The sequence below is a fragment of the Caenorhabditis remanei genome, chromosome II (assembly GCF_010183535.1).
Source record: "Caenorhabditis remanei strain PX506 chromosome II, whole genome shotgun sequence".
Taxonomy (NCBI): Eukaryota; Metazoa; Nematoda; class Chromadorea; order Rhabditida; family Rhabditidae; genus Caenorhabditis; species Caenorhabditis remanei.
The window spans coordinates 12,575,856-12,603,718 of NC_071329.1; the positions used below are offsets into that span (position 1 = coordinate 12,575,856).

Here is a 27,863-nt window from a genome sequence, read left to right on the forward strand (position 1 = left end):
ATAGTGTCTTGAACTGGAGAGTGTCATCGGGTGTCGTCCACCATCTCTCCAATAAAAAAACTCCTCTAAAAATCCCTTCGCATACTAATCTGATAGTGAGCAAAACTGAAGAAGAGTGTCTCATCGTCACACTCAAACACGTGCCTCTCAATAATAATAATTCTTCTTTTTTGCTTTTTTTTGCTGCTTTCGTTGATGAATTAATTACTTAATTGTTTTAACTTTTGCAGCTAAATTTGACTCGTCTTCCCAAATTTTAACGTTCGAATTCAGATTCAGACAACCGATTTCAGAGAGATAGAATAGGAAAAGTTCTTGTCGTTTAACGCGGAACAAATCTAATTTGTGATTTTGAACACTTTTGAAGATTCGGTCAAAGAACACAAGTGTCTCAAAACACTTCCTTCAATCCTTTTTTCGTTTTTCTTCTTTTTGTTTTTTTGTAGAATAATTCTGAATAGACATTTTCAACATTTTCAAAATCTCAAAATAAGAATCAATTGATTTCTTTTTGTTTCATTTCTTCACTCTTCATTCAGACATGAACAATTTGATTATTGCCCTTCTTCTCCATCTACATCTTCTATCTCCATTCCCTTTTTCTTCTCCTTTTCCAACTTCATAACTTCCTTTATCTCCCCTTAAAGAGAGTTCTCTAAACTTGCCGTTCATCTGAATCAATCAGATTAAGAAGTCTTCTTTTTCTTCCTATTTCTTATCATTATTTCTGCGTCTCTCTTATTCATTTCTTATCTAATCCCCCCGTAGATTGATCTTCTTCTTCTCAAATTATTGGAGAAGAAGTCAGTCATAATTGATTTTTATACATAGTCTTCCATTGTTCTCTTAGTACAAACTGCAAATTTCCAGCATAAAATGATTCATTTTGGTTTTCCAAAACAAGGCGTTAAGCATGTCTGAAACTGCTAAAATCCTCAAGATCTGTGCTGCTTTCAAAGAAGATTTTTCATTTATTTTCGATCAGAATTCATTCGAAAAAAGCTTACATCAGTTTGAAATTCCTCTTCCCACCTCTTTCTTTCCTTCCAAAATAAGAGTATAATTCCTGCAAAAACTGTGGATTTCATTTTTAGTTTCTGATCTCAATTCCTTTGTAGCCTATCCTATCTGTTTTAACCCTTTTTCTCTTCTTTTATCCTCAAAATTCAAATTTTTGAAAGAGGGAAAAAACAAAACGTTCTGCATAAAATTATGCATTTTCTCGAGAGATCATCTAGAAAAGACTTGCTCAGAAATACGCAAATTGAGACGAGTAATGTCTGACATATTTTATAGAAATTTGAGTCGTCTTAACCGAATTTCAGCATTTTTCTGTTCTCAGTGTTCTAAAATCAACTGTTTTCTGAATTACAACTAACATTTCCAAAATTACAATTAGATTATTTCCAGCCAAATTGAAGGGTATTCTGTTTTCCAAAAACCTAATTATAAGAACATTTCCTTTTCTTGTAAAATAATGATTTTCTTCCTTAGAAACATAGCGTGTGTCCTATCTGAAACCACCTCTAACCTATAATTTTGTGACGTGTCACTTTGGTTTTATCGATATACATATTATTTTTTTACTGACGTGCTCTATCTCTCTTCTTCTCACTCTTCCAGCTTCTTGTAGCCTCTCATGGATACTAATCCTCCCACCCTCAATTTTCTCCCCCGCCTCAACCAACATCTCCTTTTTTTCCCCGATCCATGAAGGTCTTCTTTTCTCGATTCAATGTTCGTTTTCAGTCTCCGTATCGACTTTATTTACTTTTCAATTTCAAAACTTATTTTCAGCCTTTCTCTTGTGATTTACGACTCTGATTACCTAACTTTTCCCTTCTTTTTTCTCTTGACCACCACTCATTTTATTATTTCCAGAGAAGGGGATGATGTCTCCATATTTTGTCGGTTTTCTCTATTTAGCCACAGTCATGACCGGCATATTTGGCAATATATGGGTCGTTTGTTCAGTAGCCAGAAGTCGAAAGCCAAAGTGAGCTTTTCTTCAGGATATCAAATAAAATCAATTCAATTCCAGATCCCTGATGTCTCGAAGTTCGCCATCAGATCGGTTGCGAGCCTACATTTCAGTCCTAGCAGTAATTGATTTGACAGTTTTAATGGCTCTTCTAGTCAGATCACTCTATCATTTTTTACCACATTTTATGCTCGGTAAGTCTTTTTTCTCAGACTCAAAATGTTTCATTCATTTCATCAATTTCCAGATTCAAACAGTTGTCGAGCAATGTTTGTACTTGAGAACAGTGTAAAAATCACTTCACTTACAGTACTTTCATGCATTTCAATAGAAAGATATATTACAATACGAAAACCTTTTTGTAGTGAGGTATAGTTCTATTCATTCTATTTCAAATCTATAAAATCTGAAATTCTCAGGTTCGCCGTCAATTCGTGAATGCCACTCCAATCGGAGCATCTATATTTGTTGGCCTCGTAATTGGTGCAATTATAGTTCAAATCAATTCGGTTACTGTATCAACGGACGGAATGAATTGTGTTCGATCGTATCGTGGAAAAGCGATTCCACGTGTGGCTGCTTACTTAACTGCTGTCGCTTTTCTTGTGGATCTCACTATTATTTCTTTGAATTATTCTCAAATAGTGAGGCATGTCAGAAGGAAATTCACGAAAAGAAGAGCTAGAGGTAAGCTTTTTCTGAAATATCTTAACATACTCAACTCATTCAAAAAATTTCAGTACAAGCAAATTCTCGAGTGCGTGAATCTCTTGTGAACGAACCACGATACATGAGAGAGATGACAGCTGCAATTGTCCGAGTTGGCGTATTTCATGTTGTCTGCTGGTTGCCAATGTCACTGATGCAGGTTTGTAATCTTTTAAAGTTCAATAGTTCATTTGAAATCCCAATTTGCAAATGAGAGTGTACTTTTGATCTTGATTTTTAAAAAACGAAAGAAAAGCAGACAGAACAAAAAAAGAAGTGCATCGTCCGGAGATTTTAGATGTTACATCTGAAATCCTATTTTACAAATAACTCGAAATTTCTAATTTTTAAATTTTCAGTTTATTCCTGACAATACGATCCAATCAGAACTGACAGCTGGCATTCGATTATTCAGTAACTTCCGTGATTTTAGGTAACCATTTCATTTCAAAGATCCAACTCTCTCATTTTAATCTCTTCAGTTTCACTCGTTGGTTAATCTTCATTGCCACCTGGCTTACTTCTACAAATGCCGCTGGCGACTGGATTTTCTACGCAGTCATGAATCGAGACCTTCGAAATCTTATTAGGTATGATCTCTTCTTCTTCTCTGATGACCTCACAATCTTTCTAATCTTCTTTTTTATTTGTTTACAAAATCATATGAACACCCTCTAATCCCTTAATTTGATAGTATTCAATACATAGAGGTTAATCTCATTAGTCGAAAAGACACCGGGAAATGAATTCATCCTTTCTCTGTGATCATCTCGTGAGAGCATATTCTATTCACTTAATAATAACAAATGGTCAGGTGAGAAAAGTTAGAGGAAAAAAGGGAACGGCTTCTTCTTTTTGAGAACTTTGATGACTTAGAATAAAATATATAGACAGGGGAAAGAAATATGAAATCAAAGATTCGTTTCCAGATTCGCTACCGAACGGCGGAAACGATCAACAATGTCTCATGCGGCATCTCCATCAACGAATCGAAGTCTTCGACAACAAGTACCTCCATCAATGAAAGTTCTTCATTCAATTTCATATCGAAGTTCGATTGGAGGATCAATGGATGATGCAGCTGGAGCATCTTTTCTTCAAAGTTCTCCAAAAGAATCTACAGTTTCCCAAGAACCGAATAGTCCGTTTGGAGTCCGAGCGAAGATTAGCATTCTGACGAGAAAGGAATCGGACGGCGATATGGTCTGATAGTTTTATTTGTATTATGTGATTACTCCTCTTCTGTTACTTTCATTTTACGGTTTTATCACGGGTTATAACCAAATGGGTACAACTCTGTTTTCAGTTTACATGCAAAAAATAAAACTTGTGTCTTTTTTCTCGATCATTCACAAATTATATCAATGGTACTGTGCTTTTACACTTGTAAAGTCGTGTAACTTTGTTCTCTAGAGAAAATATTCTTACTCGCGCAGTTCTTAAACGAAGTAGCACCATTTAATATATTAAAATTTATAGTAAAACTCGTCAATATAAAAAAACTAATTTTGAATTCGCGCCAAAAGCTATGCAAGTGCGCCCCACCGAAAGAAGCCGCAACGCGCGACCGCGACGCAAAAGAGCCGACGTCTTCAGATATGTCCGTCTGGCGACGTTCTTTTTTTACGTGTTCTGCTCGCAGTTTTCATTCATAATCGATCTTCTTTCTATTTCAGACGACGTGCCCAACCGTACGGAGAACCTCGACTTGAAAACAACAACAATTATGGGTAAGTTCTTGCTTTTCTTCTGTTTTACAAAAACTAGAATTTATTTTGAATTTGCAATTTAAGCATTTATTGATTTTCAGCGTCTTACGACCAGAGTCAACCTGACTACAGCACGCCCGAAGGCCAACAAGCCTACTGGGCGTATTATCAACAGCAACAACAACAGCAAGGAGCGCAGCCTGAGGTAAGTAAAACATCTCTGATGTCCGGTGATTTTTTTGTAATTCTAGCAATACGGCTCTTATAATAACCCGGGAGCACAGGCGGTAGCCGCTGGGGCTCATGCTCATGATCCGTATTCTAAATCTCAGCAGGACCCATATGCATCTGCTGCTGCTTACGGAGGCCACGAACAAGCTCCACAACAGCAACCACAAAACCCGTATGCGCCACCACCACCAGGCAACGATCCGTATGGCCAAGGAGCCGGTGGACCACCAGCTGGAAGTGATCCTTATGGACAAAGCAGAGGTGGATCCCGTGGAGGATTCCGGGGAGGTTACGAAAGTGGTCGTGGTGGTGCTGGAAGAGGCTTTGATGGAGGAAGAAGTGGTTTCGAAAGTGGAAGAGGTGGTTATGGTGGAGAAGGTTCAGGAAGAGGAGGCTTTGGCGGCAGTAGTGGAGGTGGAAGAGGTGAGCGTAATTCCTCAAATATTAGATATAAAAGTATTTATTGCAGGTGGATTTGATGGAGAGCGTCGTGGTGGAAGCCGCTGGGATGATGGAAACTCTGATCGGTAGGTATTATAAAAATATTGGAAAATTTCGGAAAAAAGAGTTATTCGTTTCATTTTGAAAAAGATCCCTACAAAAACAACCTGAAAAATGTTGTGTTGTGTTAAAAGTAAAAACCGCTACAGAGTTCAGAGTGTTCAGTGTTCATTTCCAAAATAGTCGCATTTAAAAAATTGTCAAGAGTATCTTATCGTGTTCGGCGAGGTAAGCTAAAGGAAAGGTCAGTTCCCGGTTAGGAGCACAAATTACTGTGCTCCACGGGTTAATGGGCTCATGCCCGGTTTCTAACAAAATATTGTGCAGTTCAGCTTATATTACGTGTAATTGGTATCAAAACGAGTGAAGAATCCGAACAAATGATGAAGTCAACAAAACGACTTCGAGTGTGCAGGAGTAACTTCTGTCTGAAATCTCTCATGCATAAAAATTTGATATGGTCAAAGAAAACTCGGTTGTCTAGTGTACAAAATTATGAAAAGATCTGTGTTGGCGCGTTATAAAATTTTAATGCCGGAGTATGATTTGTTTGAAATGGTGTTAGCATGAGAGAAGAAGACAGAAGGCTCCGATGATGAAATGATGTTTTGCAGACAGGGCGGACCTCCAGGAGGAAGAGGAGGTTATCAAGGTATTGAATATGTGATTTGCTTTCTCTCTATGTACACTATACCAAATTTATTACCAAAAAGAGTAACAAAAAGATTCAAGTGTTTCTTGGACCTTTTATGTGCATGAAATCCTTTTCATCTGGTCAAAAATAACCTCAATTCAACGCATCATGTTTTTGTTTTAGATAGAGGACCTCGACGTGATGGACCAGGAGGAGGCGGCGGTGGATACGGAGGCGGTGGTGCTGGAGGCGCAGGAGCTGGTAGCCGCGAGTTCGGGTCCGATGGACGTGTTGAACTGAAGGAAACTGTCTTCGTCCAGGGAATTTCGACTACGTATGTTGAATATTTGTTATTTTGAGACAAAAAATACTGTTTTTTCAGAGCCAACGAAGCTTACATAGCTGATGTGTTCAGCACTTGCGGAGACATCGCTAAAAACGAACGTGGACCACGTATCAAGATCTACACTGATCGCAACACTGGTGAACCGAAAGGAGAGTGCATGATCACTTTCATTGATGCCGCTGCAGCCCAACAAGCCATCACTATGTACAACGGACAACCGTTCCCAGGCGGCTCAAGCCCAATGAACATTTCTCTGGCCAAGTTCCGTGCTGACGGAGGAGATCGAGGTGGCCGTGGTGGAGGACGCGGAGGTTTCGGTGGTGGTGGTCGTGGAGGTCCGATGGGCGGACGTGGTGGTTTCGGAGGAGACCGTGGTGGTTACGGCGGTGGAGGTCGAGGCGGATACGATGGTGGCCGTGGAGGTGGCGGTGGATTCCGTGGTGGTGATCGCGGAGGAGATCGTGGAGGCTTCCGTGGAGGAGACCGTGGTGGATTCCGAGGTGGAGATCGCGGAGATCGTGGAGGTTTCCGAGGCGGAGATAGAGGAGGATTCCGCGGAGGACGTGGCGGCGGTGGAAATGCAAATATGGAGCAGCGAAAGAATGACTGGCCATGTGACCAATGTGGAAACAGTAACTTTGCATTCAGACGGGTTCGTGATCAAATGTATTACAAGTTTTAAATTAAATTGTTTAGGAATGCAACCAGTGCCAAGCACCACGACCAGACGGAGCCGGAGGCGGCGAAAGACGCGGCGGAGGTGGACCACCAGGAGGAGATAGATACAGACCATATTAAACTATTAATTTAATCTCATCTCCTAATGTTTTTACTTCCTTTTTCCCCCACCTATCCGTTCTCTGTAAGATCTCTTCAAGGAAAGAGACTTCTAATAATCAACGAATTGTCTATTTATTAAAATACTTCTTACTTTCATATTTTAATTCCTAATTTCCAATGACCGTTTTGTCGTTTTTCTGTTCAATAAATCCAACAATAAATGTGCTGCACACTTCCATGTGTTTTTCTTCTTCATTCTGTCCCCCGCCTTCCCATTCCCCTTACATCAGCTGCTGGCGTGTCACTGTCTGTATTCTCTCTTCTCTTCATTTCGCCTACACTATCTGCTTCTCCATCTCTTTCGTGTCCCGACCTCCCTTGTGTCCTCTTCGGCGCCAACCCCCTCTCTCATTCTCCCAATTTACTCGGAGAGACTGTCCGTTCCGGGCAAACCTTCGACCGAATTATGAGCAGTATTACTGGATTACAAGGTGAGATTCAGTGAGGGTTTCTTGAAGGTTTTAAGGAAATTGAGAAGTTTTGACACGTTGCATGTTTCTCTCCCAACTAACGTCCGATTACACTATTTGAATTTCGACACCTCTGCACTTTTTCCTCTTTTTAAAGTGTAAACCTATACTTTTATTAACTCTATCCTATCCAAGATTACCTCTGAATTGAGAAACATCAAAATTCAAATCAAGATTTTAATAGATCCAATCAGGCGAATTCCATTCATCACACTCCTCTTCACTTATAGTTTGTCTCCCCGTTTCCCCTTGAAACACCACAAACTTTTTCCCAATTCTTTTGTCTTCTTGCTCTTCTTTCACCGGAACAATGAGCTTATTGGGTCATGTCAATGTCTGTGTCTCTCACTCCTCAATGATCTCTCACCTATTTACCCAATGACCTACGAATCGTGTTTCGAATCAAAAAGTTTTGGAGAGAGAGAGGTGTTTGCTTACATTTTTTGTCCAATTTCTTTTCCATCATCTTCATCATTAATCTTACTCTTACCCTAACAATCGTTTGATATCTAATCAAACAGGGCGAAACAAAAAAAAAGAGATACTGACATGATAAAAAGACAAAAAAGAGGAATGTTTGCAGTTAAATCTCTTCGAATCGGTGTTGAACCAGTTGAAGTGGAGCTAGATGAAGATGCAGGTATACTGTGGACTTCACTTCAAACTGCATTTCCAGGTAAGAATTGAGTGAGAGATGGTTGAATGACGAGGGGATTTGGAACATGAGAAGAAGATACAATTTTAAATAAAAATAGTTGTTTTCTTGAGTTTCAGAATTCAGTAACATTTTGTGAATTCGTTCAAAATTCCTTCGAGAAATCAAGCAGAAACATCACTTCCTGCAACGATTTTTCTGATGAATCACGTGAAATGCTGCTGATTCGTATTCCCTATAACTGATAATAACGGAACATTCCGTGTTATTTTTGTCACCAGACCCCTCCGATGTAGGCAACCAACCACCCTTGTGTATCATTTTCTCTCCAAAAAACCTTTTTTGCTGACCTTTTTTTCCAATTTTGTAATCAAATCATGCAAATAATGAGGGAGAAATGGAATGCAAATGGAATGTCATCGAAAAGTGAAAGAAGAAGCTTTTCTTATCTGTCACTGTCTGGATCTCTCCAATTCATATACTGTCTAGGTGACTATAAGCAATGATGAAATGAAAATTGATAGCATTAAAAATCGGGAAAAAGAAGACGAAAAGAAGAGATAGAAAATTACAGGATGTTCTGGGATGTACTATCGAGAACGCGGAGATTTGTGTAAGAAATCAGTTCGATTCGATGGAAAGAAATTTATGGCTCCCGGTGGAGCATGGAACGATCGAGAGTATTATGTGACTTTGAGTAGGAATACAGAAGAAATAGTAGTTTTTAGAAAGATGTAATTCAGGTCAAAGATGTCATGCTGCAACTGGAAATCCAGGGAACACTGCATCTTATAGTGACGCAACGAAGCAGTTTGAGAAGAGTGTTCAGGCTGTTCAGAAGATGATGTTGGCATCTGGAATGAAGATTGGTAAGGAGGTTACGGTATCCCTACAGTAACCTGAAACTTCAATTTTCTAGACATGAGTCATTTCACGAAGAAACGTCAACACACGTCATCTCGTGAAACTGCTTCTTCCACTTCGTCATCTACAGTGACTCCTGATCCAATTCAGGCTATTGAGGTATCATTCAACCTAAACTTTTCACCTATTATTTTTTTTCTAGGAACGCTCCCAAATGTTAAAAAACGCTGGTCGAGATTTGAGTCCTTTGGAACAACAATTTCTGGATTTATGCCGAATTTCCACTGCGAAAGATCAAATCATTGACTCTAATCGTCAGGAAATTTCGAAATTAAATGAAACTTTGCGTAATTTGGAGAAGAATTTGAAAGAGAATGAGATGAATTTGAAGGAAGCGAATGCTATGGTTGAATGTAAACAACAAGAGTTGGATATGGTTAGTGAAGCATTGAAAAGATTGGAAGAATCGAGACATACGGTGAGTTTTTGAATAGTATAAATGATGTTGAAGTTGGAATTGTTCAGATTAGTGAGTTAAATCAGAAATCCGGAGATTTGGAAGGAAATGTGACGGAACTTCAAATGAAATTGATGCATTTTGAGGAAGAGTGAGTGAACCAGTTTGATTTTGAGTTTCAAAATTTGAAATAAAATAAAACAAGGTATTTCAGGAATCAAGGGTTGAGAGCTAATTTGGAAACGAGTCACAATAGAATCAAGGAAATGGCTGACTCGATTTCAATGCTCACTTCTTCAAAGGATATTTTGGCAAAGGTAAGAATTGAAAAGACAGAATAAGTTAGGAAATAGAAATTGGAATGAATAAAAAGATGATAATTCCAGGAACTAGACCAATTGAGACCATTCGCAGAGGCAGCTGGAATTGAAGATTACGAGAATATCCCAACGTTCATTCACGCAATTCAGGAAAACAAGGAACTTCAGAAAGTCAATGAAAAAATGAAGATCGAGACGGAAGAGTCGAAGGAAAACAGCAAGCAAATGCAGAGTATTCATGCGGAAGTTTTCGAGGAAAATGCTAAATTACGGAATAGGTAAACTTGGAAAATTAGGACAGATTGTGAGAAGTAAATGATTTAGAAATGAGGATTTGGAAAGACGTTTCGCTCATGTTGATGATGAACTCACTTGTGTAAATGAGAATTGGGCAAAGGAATTGAAAGAGAAACAACAGGATTGGGATAAGATAGTGAGTTGACTTCCAGGAGTTTTTGTCTTCTAAAATTCACTTTTTTTTCAGAAATACGCAGCAGAATCTGAAGTGTTATCACTGCGCGAACAGCTCGTTCATCTTCAATCAATTCTCGAATCGGCGACTCGGGAAGCAGCTGAAAATGCTCGAAGGTCAGCTGATCCTCTTCTCGAGTATTCTCTTTTTTAGTTTTCGCATTTTCTCTTTTTTCTTTTTCTTCAGAAACGTCATCTGGGACTGGTAGAAATCAAAGTAGATTACGGTAATCGATTGCATATTATTTCGAATTCTAATTTAATCTCTTGACCAACTCATTAACAGTCCTCAGTTGACCTGATCTTTAACCAGAAAATTCCAAAAAAGCCCTGAAAATGCATCAATTTTCGTCAATTCCTGAACGTCTCCTGGAACGTTTCAAAACCAAAATCCTCATTTTTGTTTCCCATTAAAAAAGAAATTCCCGGTTTTCTCCGTTTAACGGTTTCCCTCTTTTCACTTCGGTTATGCTCAACTCTAATCAGTTTTTGATTTTGTAAATATTTTCAATAAATGATTTTTTTCGGATTTCTTTTGATTTGAAAAGTAGAAAAAGGGAGAAACCGTTAAGCAGAGAATCAGGAGCAAAAGTTTTTGAAAAATAGACTAGAATGAAGTGATATCTCAAAAACTCCAAGAAAATGTTCTTCTGGATAACGAGAAGCTTGTACAAAACCAAGGAACCAATGAATTAGAAGAATCTCAGTCCTATTTCATAGATTTCAGAGTATCAGAATTGGAACACGAACGTCATGAAATTCGTCGTCTATCGGATGCAGTTCACATAAAAACTCAGGTGAGCGGCAGTCCAGTCCATCGTCTGTCGTCTTCAATTCGTTTCTGAATTGTTTTTTTTTCGGTTTTTACTTTAATTTATTTCACTACACTCAATTAACACATATCACTTGATTGCTTTTTCTCAATAAATTATTTTTTATTTGCTGTGAATTTCGCTGATTTTATGTTTGCACGGCTTTCGCTTTCTCAATAGATTCATATTTCCACCTGTTTCAAATGAAATTTCAGGAAGAACTAACACGTCAAGTGAGAATTCTGAAAGAGAGATTGGCTGAATCGGACAGTCAAGTGGCTGAACTCAATGTTCTTGTTTCTTCACTGGCAGCAGATGCCACAGCTTCACGGAGAGAAATTTCGGATTTATTTTAACGTTTCGAAGTATTTTTTATTCAACTGATGATAATCATGAATCCCAGTGTTAATGGAAAACTGAATACCGGCGTAGAAGTATAGAAATGTAATAAAGCTTCTCTTATTTTAATATATTACAACAAAATTTCAGTTCAAGATGACTCGAGTTACCTTCTTATTGAATCTGAAAATCCCCCAAATTTTTTTCTTCAATTCAACTTTTTTATTTCTAGCCTAGAAGTACTCTTTACATTCGCACAAGTACATAATCACATACCACAAATGTGTCGATTCCTGGGAAGATAAGAAAAAGAATATGATTGTGACTTATGTTTGAAATTACAGGAAAAAGCTGAAAAAGGTAATCTTCCCCTCCTTTTCATTTCCCTATTCAATTTGTTTCAATGAACATTGTTTGTAGTTTAATACCCGTTTCTGCGCATAAAAATCATATTAAAAGTGATAAAAATGTCATTAAGAATGAGATCAAAAGAGAAAATAAAAATTTTGGATTTAATCGTCACCCAAATGTCCAGTTTTTCCTTTTATATGTCGTCTCCAATATTGATCAAAAGCGACAAAAATTGATTCTCCGATGGCACAAATTGCTGGGAAAATGGCGAGAGCCAAGAACATCCATTGGTTGTAGTTAGTGCATTGTTGAGTAGTTGGATATCTGAAAAGAAGGAAATTTATGTATTCAGAGACAGGAGTGAATTAGAAGTTACCCTGAGAAAGTAGAAGTTTCGATAGAAGTAGAGTTGAATAGAGTAGAATTCGAGAAGTTATCCTCGTAGAAATGCTGACACGGCACAGTTAATTGTGGGTACCCGCCTTGTTCCAAGAAGAGAGAAAGAACGAGAACTGGAGCAAGTTGGTCGGCTGGTTTGTTGAAAAGAGCTTTTAAAGTGAAGATGATTGTGGAGAAAGGTGTTCTGAAAATACCGTGTCTCAATTTCTGAAATGAGACGAATCAACAAACTTTCTATTGTTCGTTTTCATATCCGTATCGACTACTTCTCCAGCAACAACAATATAAAATCCTTGCCATCCACAACGAGAAATCGCACTGAAAATTGTAAATTATTAATGGAAACCTAGAAAATCAAACCGACTTCTCTAGAATAATGAAAACAGCCACTGCTGTGATGTTATCCATTCCGACCCACAGGACAAAGAGAACGTTGAAAATGGAGAGAATATTCAGGGATTGGATGACTGCTTGAGTTCCGAAACGATTGGTTGGCATCCAGAGAATCAGGAATAAAATCTGAAAATCATAGGATAGTCTTGGGATGTTTCAGAATTCACTCACACTTCCACAAGATCTTGCGAGAATGTAGAAGAGACCAAGTGTTCCTGAATTCTTTTCGAAGAATCCATTGTTCACCAGAAGACTTTCTGTGAACACAATCAAGAAATTCTCATTAGCCATAAACCGAAGAATTCGGAAGAACTGGGCACCGACAAGGCAGATGAATCTAGGTTCTTTGGCTACTTGCCAAGAAACTTGCAACGCGTTTTTCCACGTGTCTGCCTTCTTTTCCACGACTACTTCTCCTTCTTGGAACTTCTCCAATTGATGATCCTCATTCACAGGTCTCTCAACTTTCAGATTATATCCAGAATAGGCCATCAAAGCTGCAGAAACACATGCAACAACTACACAACATGTCTGGAACAGCCAATAATGTTCATTCGTATGTGGCATTGTTTCCAATGGATAGATCAGAATACCAGCGACAATTGTGAAAATCTCTCCGTAGACAATGACTCGTACTCGATCCTGATGATTTCGGGAGTTTTCGACGCATAATCCACAGTATGCAGAGAGAACAAGAGTCAAGAGAGTGTCATAGATGAAGAGAGATACGAGAAGATGAAGAGCAGTCAACCAGCCAACTGACCTGAAATATGGGAAGTTGTGGTGAACGGTAAATAACTGTAGTTGTAGTGTGGGGTTCCATTTATTCATAACTACAGGGGTCCCTGCTTACTGTAGTTAGATAAGACTATAAAGTAGAAAAGTGTTGTTGGTGTGTGGACTACTAGGTTTAGGATTACCGTAATCATCAATTTCGGTTAGCTCTGGTGTCCAAACCGTGAAATTCACAGAACACGAATCTCGATCTTATCAAATATCATGTTAATTCTTGTGGATTTATTTTCAAAATACCGGTTGTTTCTAGTTATTTTTTCAATTTCGCTACGAACAAAAATCTCTCACTATACATATTTTAAAAGAATTATTTCACTATTCAAATTTCCATAATCCGAGAACGTTTCCCGACCTCCTGTCTATCATTTCCCGAAAAGTTGCGTTTTAACTTTTTCATCCGCGGTTTATGATTTCGTTTCCGGTGATAAAACTATCATAATTTCTTATCAAACTCACGTTGACCATGGAAACCAGAAAAGAAGGAACGAAGCAGCAAACACTGGACCAGCATACAGAACAACTTTTCGTCGATCCATTATCCATTTCATTCCACAACATCCCAAATCCTAGAATAATGACTTGAGATTCAGAAGACTCGAGTACCGTACCTGCATGTATCCCATCATGGGATCGTTGACAGCATTCCATACCAGAAACAGTATTTGAACAACTTTGAGATATGATGGAGGTAGATGATATTCATCGAAGAAAACCTGTAAGAAATCATATGACAGTGTAGATCAAAACGTCGATAAGAGCAGAACTACTGATAAGGGATTGGAAGAATAACCTGGATGTATTTAGAAGTGAATACATAGTTGATCGAATCAGCAGCAAATGAAATAAGCCCGATCAAAAGGGCAGTATAACTGAGAAGAGAACGGAAAGAACCCATCGATTCTAGTGTTCTTCGTTCTTCTTCTTATTTCTGTTTTTACTTGTCTTTCGTCTTCGTCTAGTATCAATTGAATCGAGACACAACACAACAAAATAAACAGGCAACTGATGATGATGCGTGTCCCTCTCTCTCCACTCTCTCTTTCTCTTTTCGACACATTTTGTCGCATTTTTACAGTTCTTTTTTTTTGTTCTTCGCAGGGATTATTTGGAGGAGAGAAAAACGGACTTACTTTTATATAATATAAACTTTGAATTGATAAAATGAAGCCAGCGCCGACGACGGTTAGAACAAGATTCAGAGTTGGCCAATGGATAAAACCCATGTTTTCCTGAAATTTGGGACATCAATAATTTTTAAATATTAAATTTGAATAAAATAATTAGGAAGATTAGTATAAGTATCTGAATTATCAATTGTTAATTATAGATATTCTAATTCCAATAGTGCTGAGCCGGTAACGTACAAAATATTTAAGAAATACAGATAAAGTGCTTTTAGAATGGTTCCAGATTGCAGTCTGTTCCAAAATCGAGTACCAATTTTTTGATGTCTGAGAATTCAGGAACCGGAAAATGCATCGTTACCTATTTACATATTCTGGAGCACCAGTACTTGATAAGAATCAATTCCATTTTAAATTTATTCTCTAGCCTTTTATGTATTCTTAGAAGGGTGGACCATCATTTAATAGCTGACAATTTGTGAATCTTATTTTTAATAGAAAAATTTTCTTTCAATTTTAACTTGAATTCCAAAACATCTGGTAATCAATTATTCTAACGAATTCCTTCTCGACATACCGTTCGAAAAATAACCATTTTGAATAGAAAGTGTTTCAATGATTCCGCAAACTGTCAAATACTTTATTTTGAGATCGACAAAAACTCAAAACGATTTGGGGATATCCATTTACAAAGAGGGGCGGGGAAATGTGTACTTGATGTACAATTACCGACCATTTTTTGATTCGATTATGTTCAAAAATCCGTAGTTTGGGATGTTTTTGTAGTGTACGTTGTTCAAAATAAATTTGGAAGAAAAAGAAATGAATAATCAAATTTAAAACAAGGAACAAACGAAAAGTGTTTCCCTTATTATCAGTCTGCACTGATAAAAAATATATGGTGAAAGAGGAAAGTTTCCTTCATTTTTTTTTTGAATTCCTTATCGTTTTGGAATCGACACTCTCCTCAAAAAGACTACAAACGATGCTTCCTTCATTCATTCGACTCCTCCTCTTCTGTCAATTCATATCATTGTTTTGAGTATTTCTAGTTTCGGAAAGCAACAAAAAACACAAAGTACATTGTGCTCACTGTCATGATGGACGGCTCTGAATCAGATGTTGACGGAGTTGAGTAAAAAACACAGTGGATCGAAAATCTGAAAACTAGAATTTTGGTAGAAAACAGAAAACAGAAAGCATACTACTGTATTTTTCTGAACACATCAAGTTCAAACATGTTCTAGATGAGTTTCGACAAGAAAAATCCTACGATTTATGAAGGTCTTCATGAGAGAAGACGTGATCTCGCCATCCCCATTTGAACAAAAAACAAAAAAACAGTGATCATTATTTTGATATAGAAACGAAAACCCGTTCAATTCAACACTACAACCTACAAATATCTCTTCTCATTGTCATTTTGTTTTTGTGTCAATTTACAAATAGAAAAAATAGGTTTTTCGAGCGAGCGTTTATTCGAGTCGAGCCGGGTTGAGTCGTCAGCCAAACAACAAAGAAAAACACATTTGAGCAATTAAAAATCAGAAGTAATAACTTAAATTATAATAAAAGAAGGCAGAACAGCATACAACATGAGCACCGTAATCAGAAGGCGATTCGCGGCGAGACCCAAATGGTCTAATAGCCTGGTGGAGTACGTGGCTCTGGGCAATGATCGCAAGATCCCTCATCTCCTGGTGGTCCTTGTGGTCCTTGTGGTCCTGGTGGTCCTTGTCCTCCAACTGGTCCTGGTCCTCCGTTATCTCCTGGTGGTCCTTGACCTCCTCCCTCAGTGAGTCCAGCGATTCCTGGAAGTCCCTTTGGTCCTGGTGGTCCCTTGACTCCACGTGGTCCTGCTGGTCCAGCTGGTCCGTTGACTTGGATGACTCTTCCTGGTTGCCCAGCTGGTCCTGGTGGTCCTGGTTCTCCAACACCTCCTGGTGGTCCTGGGGGTCCAATCATTCCTGGTTCTCCATTCTTTCCATCTCCGGCTCTTTCTTGTGATTTGCCCTTTGGTCCTGGTGGTCCCTTTGGTCCTTGTTGTCCAACGGCTCCTTGTGGTCCTGGTGGGCAAATGATGCATGGTTCGGATGGTGGAAGAGCAGAGCTGAGAATGGATCCCTCCTTTCCTGGAACTCCTGGTGCTCCGTGGTGTCCATCGTTTCCGTTTGGTCCAGTGTCTCCTGGTGGTCCTGGTGGTCCAGCTGGTCCTTGCTGACATGGGCAGCATGTTGGCCCAACATCAGCAGCACCAGCTCCAGTTGGTCCACCGTATCCTCCACTTCCAGATCCGCCTCCTCCTCCACCCTCTTTGTATCCGGCATTTCTGCGGCTACGGGTGACTCCAGATTTGTGGAGAACTTGCATTTCAACCCACATGTCACGAGCACGAGTCTTACAGAACTCGGTCTCCATGATAAGATGGGATTGGAAGGATTGGACGTATGAGTAGATCATTGGAAGCGTCACAATGCTGAAAATATGAATTTGAATCACCGTAATTAATCATTGATTATAAAGTATTACCTGGAGATGACGGCTGCAGTTGAGACAGCAACCGCAAAGAATGCGACACGGCGCATCTGTTGCTGCTGATCGTCTTCTTTGTCAATCTTCATGTTCAGCTGACGACTGAAGATTCATTCAATGGATCACTCTTTTATACTATCCCTCTACGAATGATAAGCGAGTTTTCTCGTTTAACAGCAACAACAACTAGTAACTGGGTAAATGGGTCAGTAAAAGAGATTGAGGAAAACAAGTTTATTTTGTCGTGTGATGAGATAGAGAGAGAAAAAGTTAAGTGAGATTTACATGATGAGTCTCACCCCACGAACGGATTACTTTCAAAAGGAATTCACAGTTTGGATGAGGTTTCGATGCGACCAATTGAATGACTTCTCTCATTCGCTCGAGCAGTTCTCTGAAATTAAAGAAGTTTATAAAAAAATAGTATATCTTTTTAAAACTCACTGATCACTTTTATGATTAGCCAGTTGTCTGAATAATCCAGCACATGCTCCACGTTTTCCATTCCAAACTTCAGGTGTTGGATCACTGTTTTCAATTTCATGGAATGCTTTCGATGCATAGTAGAACTCACTTGACTGAAAATTTTGAATAGAAATTTTCAACATTTTCAATTTCTCACCAAGTAACAATCCTGTGCAATCACTTTCAAAAGACTGAGTCTATCTGAAAAGTTGACAGTTTTCACCATCATATCCCATGCTTTGTGAGCTTTCTTGTTTCTGATATCTGAAATAATTTCAAAATTAATGAAAAACCAAGAAAAAAATTTTTGACTAACAACATCTTGCTAGCATTGATTTGTATAAAATTTTGTCTCTTTCAGGACCAGAAACTCGAATAAAGTGTTCTTCAGCTGCCACGTAGTTCTTATACATCAAAAATGCTTGAGCTAGATTCAGAAGAAATTCGTCGTTGTTTGAGAAGTAGGCTTCGATTGATTGGAGATAAGTGATGACGTCATCGAATTTGAAAGCGAGGAACAGATATGCAGCAGATGATTGTCTTCCAGCAATTGTATCTAAAAATTTAGAAAATTTGAACACAATAAACGTTACAAGTTTTACCTTGAACAAGTCCGGATTCTCCAACCATTTGGAAGAAATTCTCAGCTATTTTTAGATGCTCTCTCTGAAATTTATTTCAAAACAATTCGTTTAAAACTTGAAAGTTACCGAGTGATAGTCTTGTCCAAATCTCAAAAAGGTCAATGCTTTCACCAGGAATTCGTAGGGAGTTGTTGGTTCCCAATCTTTGCACAAACTCATTGCATCTTTCACGTTATCTGAAAGCTGTCTAGTTGAATAATTCAATCTAAAATCCTTATTCAAACACCTCTTTTTAAATGATAAAGCATCAGATTAAGCCTTGCTTCTGGAACATGTTTCATCAAAGAAGGAAGTACTTGAAGTGCCGTTTCACACTCTTTGAAAAGAACCAAATTGTGTCTACAAAGATATTCGACCTCTGGATATAACTTCTGTTTCAACATTGCTTCCATTTCAGGAACCAGCGACGTTCCTTCTTTATCAAGGTTTCTGGCCAAATCTGATTTCTCTTCGATAGTAGTTTTCGTAGTGATTGTATGATAGAGAATCGAAAGGAGCAAGTTTTTGGCGAATGGACTGTTGGGGAAGGATCGGAGATAATTCTTGACAAGATTGTAAGCGACGACCGGGTAATCCATTTTGGCATAACACAGAGCCATGTCAACGTTGAGTCCAATCAAATTTCTGGAATACACGAATAGAAGGATTCGGGGGAAATAAATTAACTTACGGACTGGTTTGAAGTATAGATGTGTAGACATCGATAGCATCTTGATAGTGCATTCGCTGAAAGTTTATGCCAGCTAGACAAAGTTTGTCTTCTATTGAAGTCTGAAAAAAGGAGTTAATAACAAGACAAATAATTAGAAAACGAAACTCACTCCAAGATTTGAATGAAATGTTAAAATTCGTTTTTCATCATTCAAACGAAGTGACACATTCATCATTAATCGGATACATAATGGAGTTTTCGGACACTTCTCTGCAATCGTCTTCGCTTCCAGGTACTGTTTCAGATAGAATTTACAACAAGCAAGATATACTCCAAGTTCTGCAGGTGCATCTTCTCTGAAAACAACAATATGATTTTCAAAAAAGATAAACAAAACAACTCACTTGCTCATCAAAAACGTATAAACATTGGCTGCCTCCTCATAATTTCTCAATCTGTAATAGCAATGAGCCAACCATAGCTGAAGAGAATCTTCTTGTTCTCTATCCAAGTTTCCTGTTCTCAATTTATGCTGAAAAATCTGTATCTTTAATCTCGAAAATTGTATTTTAATCCGCTTACATTCAGCAATGAAATTGCTCCTTCGTAGTCTTGATTCGCGAGAAAATCATCCAATTCTGGCATTTTTTGAACCTTTTTAAGGGCTGGTCCGGCCGCATTTTTCTTTCGATTTCGGAATAGATTTAACTGAAATATTCAATGATTTGGGAACGCTAATAACTTTCAAAAAAGAGGGAAACTCACCATGATTTATGGGAAAAATAAAAGGAACGAGATTAAGAATTTGAAGGGGAAATAAGAAGAAGAAGAAGGGGAGAAGCTCACAATTGAAAGTGGTCGACATGTTGCTATGGAGATTTGAATGCAACAAATTGAAAGAGAAAAAGAGAAAAGCGACAAGTGGACGAGTAGAGAAATAGAACAACGGACTGGCAGGAAAATATTTTGTTTCAAACTCAATTTCTGATATTTGAAAGAGGGGAAATTGAAAGGAAATTGGAGTTTAGAATCGACCAAAATGGTGTGTTTTTGTGAAGTCTCGATAATCCATTTTTCAGATTTCTCCTTAGTTTCCATATTCAGACAATCCAGTTTTGTAATACATAGACAGATTTTTACTGAAACAGTCAACGCGCCTAATGCGCACCAGAAATCTGATAATTCCAAATCTATAACCTGAATAAAGAGAAAGAGTGCAAGTGGTTGACTTTCCAACAAAAAAGTCAGAAACAAAGAAGAAGAATCCCACGGTCCTTTTTCTTCACCCAAACGCCACTCTTCCCCACTCTTCCCCTCTTTTTCCTTACTCCGCCCACTGCACACACTAAACATAGCGAGCGGCGGAACCCGCGAGATGTCGGAACACACAATAGCACTACACCCTTCTCGCGGCGACTCATAAACTTACCTGGCTGGGGGTATTCTGTGATCACCAAGGCAGAATCCCCATGGCGAGGCCTTTCCATTGCACTTTTGGAAGGGCTGACCTGTGTGGCAGTCTCGAGTTGAGATTCGCTAACAGCTCAATTTTTGCGTAATGGGGCTGCGTACGCGCGGCCCTGGAAAGTATCTGACTATATCAAGATATGAAGAAACAACTTTAGTTCTGATGGTGATTTAAGTCTATTTCTTGCAACATTTGCATTCCTCCTTATTTGATTAACGCAGAAACTAGTAGAATATCATTTTCAGTTCAACGCTCTTCCGGATCTATTCCGATTATGGTCCGATTGAAAAAAATTATCCATCTGTATTTCCTCCTGATTTTTTTTGTTGTGGAGCATCTATGAATAATTGTTATTCTGATGATTTCCTCAAAATGTTTCATAAAACAATTCCAAAATAATTCATATAAAATAAATCAACACATTGTAAAAAAATAAAACCCGAGAATAGAATCGCAATAGAAAAACATATCAGATTTTCAAAAGAATCAAAATCACAAATCAATTATTGCCACGGTATCGAAAGCTCTTGTTTTAATATTTGTTCATTTGTTACGACTCGTCTGGATCCTCTTCTTCGAGGTAGATACTCCAATATGCGAAATTGAAAAGAATGAATGCTATCGGGAAAATTATTCTGAAATTAAATTATTCAAAAAAGTTCAATTTATTTATTGATTACCTAGCAATGATATCAATTCGTTCAGCTCGTCCACGTGATGAAAGAACACTACACCATCGAACAAGTTCAACCCGTTTACGTTGTCCAATGTAAACTAAATCAGTTGTATCATGAAATGTCCATCCTTCTTCCATTAATCCAGCACTTCGAGGAGGTCCTCTGTCAACCATTTCAATTGCTTCAAAATCTCCTTCTTGCAATTCCAGCGTCTTTTTCGGGCGACGTCGGATTAATCTCTGAAAACAAGAATTAGGAACTTGGTAGGGATGTTGAACACAAGTGCGAGCGATAATAGTGACCCGGATAAAAGAATCTCACCTTTTTCTCTTGAGGACTAAACGTCAGTGATTGCAATGATTCTCCAAAGTTGTCGTTGTCAATGACATTTGAGAGACGAGATCTGTTGCATGCAGCTTTTCTCATTTGTCTGAAATCATATAGTTCAATTGACTTCTTCTCACACAAATCTTCTTACCTGTGCTCATCTAGAATTCCCATATAGTTAACAACAGCGTATTCGATCAACGAGAAGAAGATGAAGACTGAAATGTACATAATTTTTGAAATTTCAGGTCTCTCACAATCAAATTGAAAAATGAACTGACCAACACATGCTCCAACCCAAATGTCGATTGATTTCGCGTAACTGACTGGAGGAAGATTCGAATTAATCGCATGAGAAGTTGTAATCATTGTCAATAAGGTGACAATTGCTAATGGAACACGTGCAGCTGTTGATTTCCAGTCAATCCAATAAGAGACCCAAGCAACTCCGACAAGCATAGAAGATGGGATGTATAGTTGGAGGAGGAAAAATGAGAAGACACGATTGAGCCGGATTTCAACTTTGAGACATGAATACGTTCCAGTGTTGGTTTTAGATGTACACGAGCCATTTTTGAATGAGGCAATCTCGAAATTAGGCAATGCTCCGTTGGCTCCTTCGTGGATTTGGATAGCAGGAACATCCCAGATGTATTCGATGTCTGCGGTTGTGTAGGCATCTGGAAATAAGAGATTTGGACTTTGGTGAACCAAAATTAACGTCAAAGTTTTAAAATGAATTTCCGAGACTGAATTTCATTATTGCTTTCAGAGATTTAGAAGCTTCTTGTTTATGAGAAGTGTAAATTTTATACAATTTAGAAGGTTGGTTCTGAAAATTGAAATCCCATAAAACTTACACGAAGCGAATGCAATTTCACAGTTCTGATGATCCATTGGATAACGTGATAAATGCATTGAACATGACAAATGAAGTGTCAGTCTCCTATCATAAATCAATTTTCCATCCGACCGAATCTTCAAAAATCGGTTCTCCTGATTTAACATATGATACCATCCGTTCTTCTCGTTTTGGAAAAATGTGTCAGGAATCCAAAGTGATTGATCTCTTGCCACGTGGATGAACTCGAAATTTCGATAATCGGAAGAGAGAAGACCTTGATGTTCTATGAATCTCAAACGATCATCGTACCATTCTTGTCGCAATCTGAATTGTGCCACGAATTCCTGAAAGTATTCCGTTGGGATAAATCCATAGCTAAGAATCCTACCATATTTTTCTCTGAAACTGCTGAAATCGATCGAATATTCAGACTTGTAGTGACAATAACAGCTCCTCTTGTATCATTATAAGGTGTTCTTCCAGATGGTCGAACTGCTGAATCATAATCTTGAAGTAGATCACATACTGTCATTTGTTCTCTCCATGCTTGATAATTTGTTGTGTGTCGACTGAATGCTGTTCTTTTGCTGAAAATTCAAGAAGAGCTTCCATCAATCGATATTAAATCAATTCTCCTTACCATGATTTTGTTTTTGATTTCTTCGCTAGATTAGTGTGAAAGAGAGACAGTGTGAGGAGCAGAGAGACGCAGAGCTGAGTTTTCATCACGAAAAATACTGGCAAGAAGACGGTTTTCTTCGCATTTCGAGCTGATTCCCTCCTAGTTGGAATTAGAGGGAAATCGGTATGATGTTGGGGATGAAGCTGGAAATAATGGGAGTTAGTTTCAAGAGTTTTGAGATTTGAGGAAAGCGAATGGGAAGACGGAAAAAGACATTTTGGAATCAGGTACAGTATTCCTCGAGATCATAAAAAGAATTTGCTTTCAGGAATAAACGTTCACAATATTTTCAGCATCAGCTTCTCGGAATTTGTTGATAAACTGAGAACATCTGTGTGTAACTTGAATCTAGTTGAAATTATAAACACTGCGTTTCTCAAAAAGAATCTTTGACCACGAAAATTCCGAATTTCAGATAAATCTGCGTGAAATTCAATCAAAAACGAACACAACACTTCCCGCTTTGTCTGAAAAAAAGTGGTGAAGAAAGAAGAATTCAATAGATGTTCAGATGACGTGATGGAGCGGAAAACCAGGAAGTTTGGGGACCAGATTGGTTTTTTATTAAACTTTTTTGGAAATGGAAAGTACAAAGTAAACATTGAAATGGAAATAGATGAAGGGATTTCAAGAATATTTTGTTCGAAATTAGAAAAAAATGAAAACGATGATACAGAGAAAAGAGATATTTGCAACACGAAGAACCTTGACGTTCTCTTCTTTTTTCTCTCTCTCCGACTGCAACAAAAAGAAGAAAAAGAAGAGAGAGAGAGAGACCTTATAACCTGTGTTGGAGGTGCAACACATTGCTTTCATATATCCAGACATATAGAGAAATACCTAGTGCTTCCAGGAGCAAGAGGAGAAGAAAAGGTACTCGACCACCCCCCAGCCAAACGAAAAACCACTTCATTTTAGTGGCCATTTTGTGGGATAAAAAGAGAGAAAAGAGAGGTGAATGGCAGAGAGTCAACGGACATGCACATGCCACATTCGGGGTCTCTTCAGGTCACTTTAATACCACCTGCTTGCTCCCCTTCTTCGCATATTTTCTTCTCTTTTTTCTTTCTGATATTCGATATTGAGGACTAGTATCAATTCTCGAAATACATGTAGAAGTTGAGTTGTCACATCTAATGATAGTGGATTTTTCACTGAAGAATGAGTAGAATATTGTAGTCCGATGAGATTATCTACAGTTAAACACTGGTTACAGTGTTATTAACTTTGGCTGTTTTCAGTGAAAAATGACCAACTCCTCCGATACCGATAAACTCAATTTTGTATGGGTTGGACAGAGCAAAAATAGCACATCATTTTGTAATTTCTCCCTGAAACGGACTAATTTCAGTGCATATTGGCGAAATTTTGAAGCTTTTCAAGTTGGCAACCTGTAACTTTCAAGATAGTGTCTCTACAAAAAAAAATGGTCAACTACAAAAATGATGTGCTATTTTTGCTCTCTCCAATTCATAAAAAATAAATTTTATCGAGCAATCAGATGACACCTAAATACAGTGTCAAAGCTGGTCATTTTTCACTGATAACAGCCGAAGTTGGTAACCTTTTGAGCGGTACAGTACATTAAAGGGTCAACTAAAGGTCTTTTTGGTAATTTTTGAGAGAACAATCCAAGAAAGATGAAACGGCCTCAATTTGGGGTCTAAACAAAAATTTGTGCGTTTGCATAGCTTTTCATCTTTATTACCATTTTCCGTCCTAGAACTGAATGATGCAAATACATACAACCAGAAACTTAAAAGATAGAACTGAATCACTCATATTCGTTTCACTAGTTCAACGACTTCCATTTCATTTCAGTTTGAAAAAAAGCTAGCACTACGAAACTCGAAACGACTAGAGCCTACCGTAGTTGTTGTGTATGATTCCGTATTTTTGCTCTCCACTTCTCACCCCAGACACCCACAATATTCTATTAAAGTACCCTATTCAGAAAAGAAGCGAATTCTCAAAAGAGACTCTTGAACAACACAAAAAGACCCTCTTGTGCCCTTTCAACTCTTTCAGATCATATTCAAATTTGGCGCCTAAATTTGATTACGGCCCGAGAAACAGTGTGTGAGATGAAGAGACGCAGACAATTAAAGTCCTAAAAGTTCATGAAAACATGTTGAGAAAAACGTTGTAAAGAGATTTGTGCTCATATATGGAAATTGTCGATTTCATAGAGAGGTGAAGCAATTATAGAAGAAGAGGGAGAGACGAGGAGAAAATAGATCAGTGAGCAGGATTAGGTGGAGAGAAAGAAGAGAAGAGACGGATTGGTCAAAAATGACCAAAATGAAATCGGAGAAAAAATGAGGGGAAAAGATAAAACAAGTTTCAAGTTGCGAATGAGTGCAACTTGTAATGGGATGAAAGAAAAGAAGAAGAAGAAGACGTGTGTGCTCTGCCGTTTCCTGCTTCTTCTTCTTTCTTCTTCTTCTTCTTCTTTAGATTCAACTTCGCCCCTCAGATTCATCTCCAATCCGAACAAAACGAGTGAAGTAGAAGAAGAAGATGTAGTTGGAGAAGAAGAAGAAGAAGATGTTGAGGAAGAAAGAAGAAGAAAAATGTAGAAGAATGTATCTGTGCAGAAGAAAGTAGAGTCCGAGTAAGTGCTCGTTGAAACTTCGTGAATATTCAATGGAGGAGAATGAATTTAAGATGGAAACTGAAATGAGTAGGATGGATGATATTGTTGGGAATTAAAACTGCAATGTGAGAAGTTATATAAAAACAGTTTGAGATCTGGAGATGGAGCATCTGAGATAAATGAAATTCTAAATTTGACGTCTGGGCTCACAATCAACTTCACGGCAGTAGCAGACTTACAACGGAAAAAAACTTTAAAATTCTGAAATCGGTCCAAAATTGTCTGATATGATACAACTACATGAGGTGTAGTCAAATCTATAAATACTTTAAAATCAAAATTCTGCTAAAAACTTCGAAATTTGAATTGAATTCAACAACTAACTAGGGAAGGTAATGGCGTCAGTTTGGAGTCATGGGGCGTGGCCTATATCATTGGAAAGATGTGAAAACGCTAATTCCAATTATATTCAGTTTTTGATTCGAGGCTTGGTATTCGAGAAAAACCAGGTCAAAGTTCGGTAAAACAGAGAATTTTCACCTTTTTTAACTCTCAAAAAATTCAAATATTTCTTCGCGTAATTTGACGTTGTAGAACTTTTACCTTGTTTTTCTCGAATAGCAGCCCGCGAGGGCAAAAACTGAGTATATATTTGGAATCAGTGTTTAGTCAGCTTTTCAATGGTACAAGTTTTGAATCTAACTCTTTTTGATGTTTTCTTTGACACATCTGCTACAAAAATGTGATCTTCAACTTACAGCATCAGGGGTGTGAAACTAATGGAAAAATACTACTGGAAAAGTGCAGTGAAAAGTCACTTCAGAGGTTCAAAGAATACTAATCTAGCTCAGAAGAAACTCAAATTTATCCTCAGAAATTAGGGATTCTCACGTAGAAAATGTGTGTCATGCTGCCAATTAATAAGCTGCTTTTATCCGATTTTCTGGAAACAAGACGCAAACAAAAATAGTACAGAAAGGTCATAAGAGAAATCTGAAACAAAAAAGTTTTCGATCATCGAAAGTATCAAATTTGACTAATTAGGAGGAGAAGAAGAAGAGGAAAGTACACTAATGAGTCAAGAATTCTGGAAAAGAAGAAGAAGAAGAATATGAAGAGAAAAAGAAAAAATATAAGAAATGACAGGTTATGATGAGAAAAGAAAAGAGATGTATTACAACGGAAAGAGGAGAAGTCTTGAAGATTAGCCTCTCTCTTTCACTGGCTCATCATATTGTGCTCCGCGAGCCGCCACCCGTCGTCCAACCAGGCCACGAACAAAACGAAACAAGACGTCATTCGACAAAGGTGAATCCGATTTTCGAGAAGAGGACCTTCTTTTTTCGCCCTCTTTACTCGCTTTTTTTTACTCGAGACGACTCTGATTGGGTATTCAGAAAGTAACAAAGTTCAGAATATTAAAGTGGCTCTTGGGAGACGTTGAGTTCTTTTTAACAGGCATCAATAAGCACAATAACAGAATACAATTAGAGGCTGAAATCGCGTCAGAGGCACGCCAGACAGACATTTCAAAAAAGAGAAAAGAATTGGGATGAGAATGAAATTGTATCATTTCGGAGTAGTTTTCTCTGGAATCTATCAGGGATTTGCAGGGCGTCAAAAGTATCGAATGTCCGCCTCCGGGCACATCCTTCCGTTGTCTGCTCTCTATAGTAATCTCACTCACTATTTCTTCCTTTGCTCAAACATTTTTATGAATTTATTATTATTATTACTACTACTTTTCTACACTCTTTTTTGAAAAAAATAGTGAAGAAACGGAGGCGGAAGAAACGGAAATATGTGAAGATGGAGGTGTGGAAAAACGTTTTTTTGGGGGGTGCGAGTGTGGGGAAGAAACTGATGGAGACAATGGGATTTCAGAAGGAAAAACAATAAGAATTGTGAATAATTGAGGTGTTTTTAAAAGATGGGAGAAAGAAGAAAAAGAACTGAAATGAATGGTGAAAAGGATTGAGAAAGTGGCTGGAAACGACACGCAACGAGCAAAGAACAGGGAGGAATCGGGGAGGAGAAGAGAGGGTTCTGAAAAGATTTCTGAAATTATGAAAAACTAGAAGCCGAGGTTCTAAAAAGAGACTTTGATTTATTTTTAGGTCCCGAAATTTCTAGGTCTTTCTAGGTCATTTCTAGGTCCCAATTCCGAATTTAGATACTTTTGAAAATCCACACTCATACAGACCGTATATTACTTATTTTGATCAATTTTTTTTGAATTTTACACCAAAAATTCCAATTTCTTGATGCATAACTAGCTTTTGATTGAATTCTGAAGTTTAGTAAAAAATTCGAAATTTTTGGAAAAAATTTCAAAAATTTCAAAATTTTGTTCAAAGAATTTTTGAATTTCAAACCCCGGGCCGACAGGCCGAACTCCGGGCCGGGCGGGGCAAGAAAAGATCCGATTTCGGCGGTGGCAAGTTTCCTAATTTCTCACTTTTTCATGTTTAAAACCAAAAGCTGAAGTAGATAACTAAACAATTTTGAATTTTGCAATCATCTCCTGAATTAACAAAAAGTACAGTAGTTTTTAAAGACTTCTAGAATCCATAGCT

The 27,863-nt window shown here is 38.0% G+C and overlaps 6 protein-coding genes across 6 annotated transcripts; 3 read left to right on the top strand and 3 right to left on the bottom strand.

The window, feature by feature from the left end:
- Positions 1-1,934: 1,934 nt before the first annotated feature.
- GCK72_006431 (uncharacterized protein) lies at positions 1,935-3,898 on the top strand (the record flags this gene model as incomplete). The annotated part of the gene is made up of 8 exons (XM_003113427.2): positions 1,935-1,996; positions 2,042-2,175; positions 2,229-2,350; positions 2,401-2,668; positions 2,722-2,849; positions 3,049-3,122; positions 3,172-3,279; positions 3,619-3,898. The coding sequence occupies 8 exons, from the start codon at positions 1,935-1,937 to the stop codon at positions 3,896-3,898; spliced, it is 1,176 nt and encodes a 391-aa protein (XP_003113475.2).
- A 319-nt stretch (positions 3,899-4,217) lies between these two features.
- Positions 4,218-6,908, top strand: GCK72_006432 (uncharacterized protein; the record flags this gene model as incomplete). The annotated part of the gene is made up of 8 exons (XM_003113371.2): positions 4,218-4,419; positions 4,500-4,603; positions 4,650-5,052; positions 5,099-5,156; positions 5,745-5,782; positions 5,948-6,098; positions 6,147-6,762; positions 6,807-6,908. The coding sequence occupies 8 exons, from the start codon at positions 4,218-4,220 to the stop codon at positions 6,906-6,908; spliced, it is 1,674 nt and encodes a 557-aa protein (XP_003113419.2).
- Positions 6,909-7,356: 448 nt separating this feature from the next.
- Positions 7,357-11,355, top strand: GCK72_006433 (uncharacterized protein; the record flags this gene model as incomplete). The annotated part of the gene is made up of 13 exons (XM_003113538.2): positions 7,357-7,381; positions 8,004-8,096; positions 8,650-8,772; positions 8,819-8,944; positions 8,995-9,098; positions 9,142-9,417; positions 9,465-9,547; positions 9,611-9,713; positions 9,783-9,994; positions 10,041-10,149; positions 10,201-10,304; positions 10,915-10,984; positions 11,215-11,355. 13 exons carry the CDS (start codon positions 7,357-7,359, stop codon positions 11,353-11,355), a joined length of 1,569 nt encoding a protein of 522 aa, XP_003113586.2.
- Positions 11,356-11,850: 495 nt separating this feature from the next.
- On the bottom strand, positions 11,851-14,171 carry GCK72_006434 (uncharacterized protein; the record flags this gene model as incomplete). Its single annotated transcript, XM_003113424.2, has 8 exons — positions 11,851-12,013; positions 12,066-12,272; positions 12,320-12,406; positions 12,453-12,607; positions 12,653-13,244; positions 13,733-13,842; positions 13,885-13,989; positions 14,067-14,171. The coding sequence occupies 8 exons, from the start codon at positions 14,169-14,171 to the stop codon at positions 11,851-11,853; spliced, it is 1,524 nt and encodes a 507-aa protein (XP_003113472.2).
- Positions 14,172-17,202: 3,031 nt separating this feature from the next.
- GCK72_006435 (uncharacterized protein) lies at positions 17,203-19,338 on the bottom strand (the record flags this gene model as incomplete). The annotated part of the gene is made up of 11 exons (XM_053725624.1): positions 17,203-17,326; positions 17,377-17,510; positions 17,555-17,661; positions 17,714-17,953; positions 18,000-18,063; positions 18,108-18,217; positions 18,268-18,665; positions 18,712-18,812; positions 18,863-19,049; positions 19,098-19,225; positions 19,276-19,338. 11 exons carry the CDS (start codon positions 19,336-19,338, stop codon positions 17,203-17,205), a joined length of 1,656 nt encoding a protein of 551 aa, XP_053589818.1.
- A 1,373-nt stretch (positions 19,339-20,711) lies between these two features.
- GCK72_006436 (uncharacterized protein) lies at positions 20,712-22,735 on the bottom strand (the record flags this gene model as incomplete). The annotated part of the gene is made up of 8 exons (XM_053725625.1): positions 20,712-20,796; positions 20,842-21,077; positions 21,160-21,268; positions 21,317-21,383; positions 21,447-21,845; positions 22,026-22,353; positions 22,398-22,596; positions 22,650-22,735. 8 exons carry the CDS (start codon positions 22,733-22,735, stop codon positions 20,712-20,714), a joined length of 1,509 nt encoding a protein of 502 aa, XP_053589819.1.
- Positions 22,736-27,863: the final 5,128 nt, after the last annotated feature.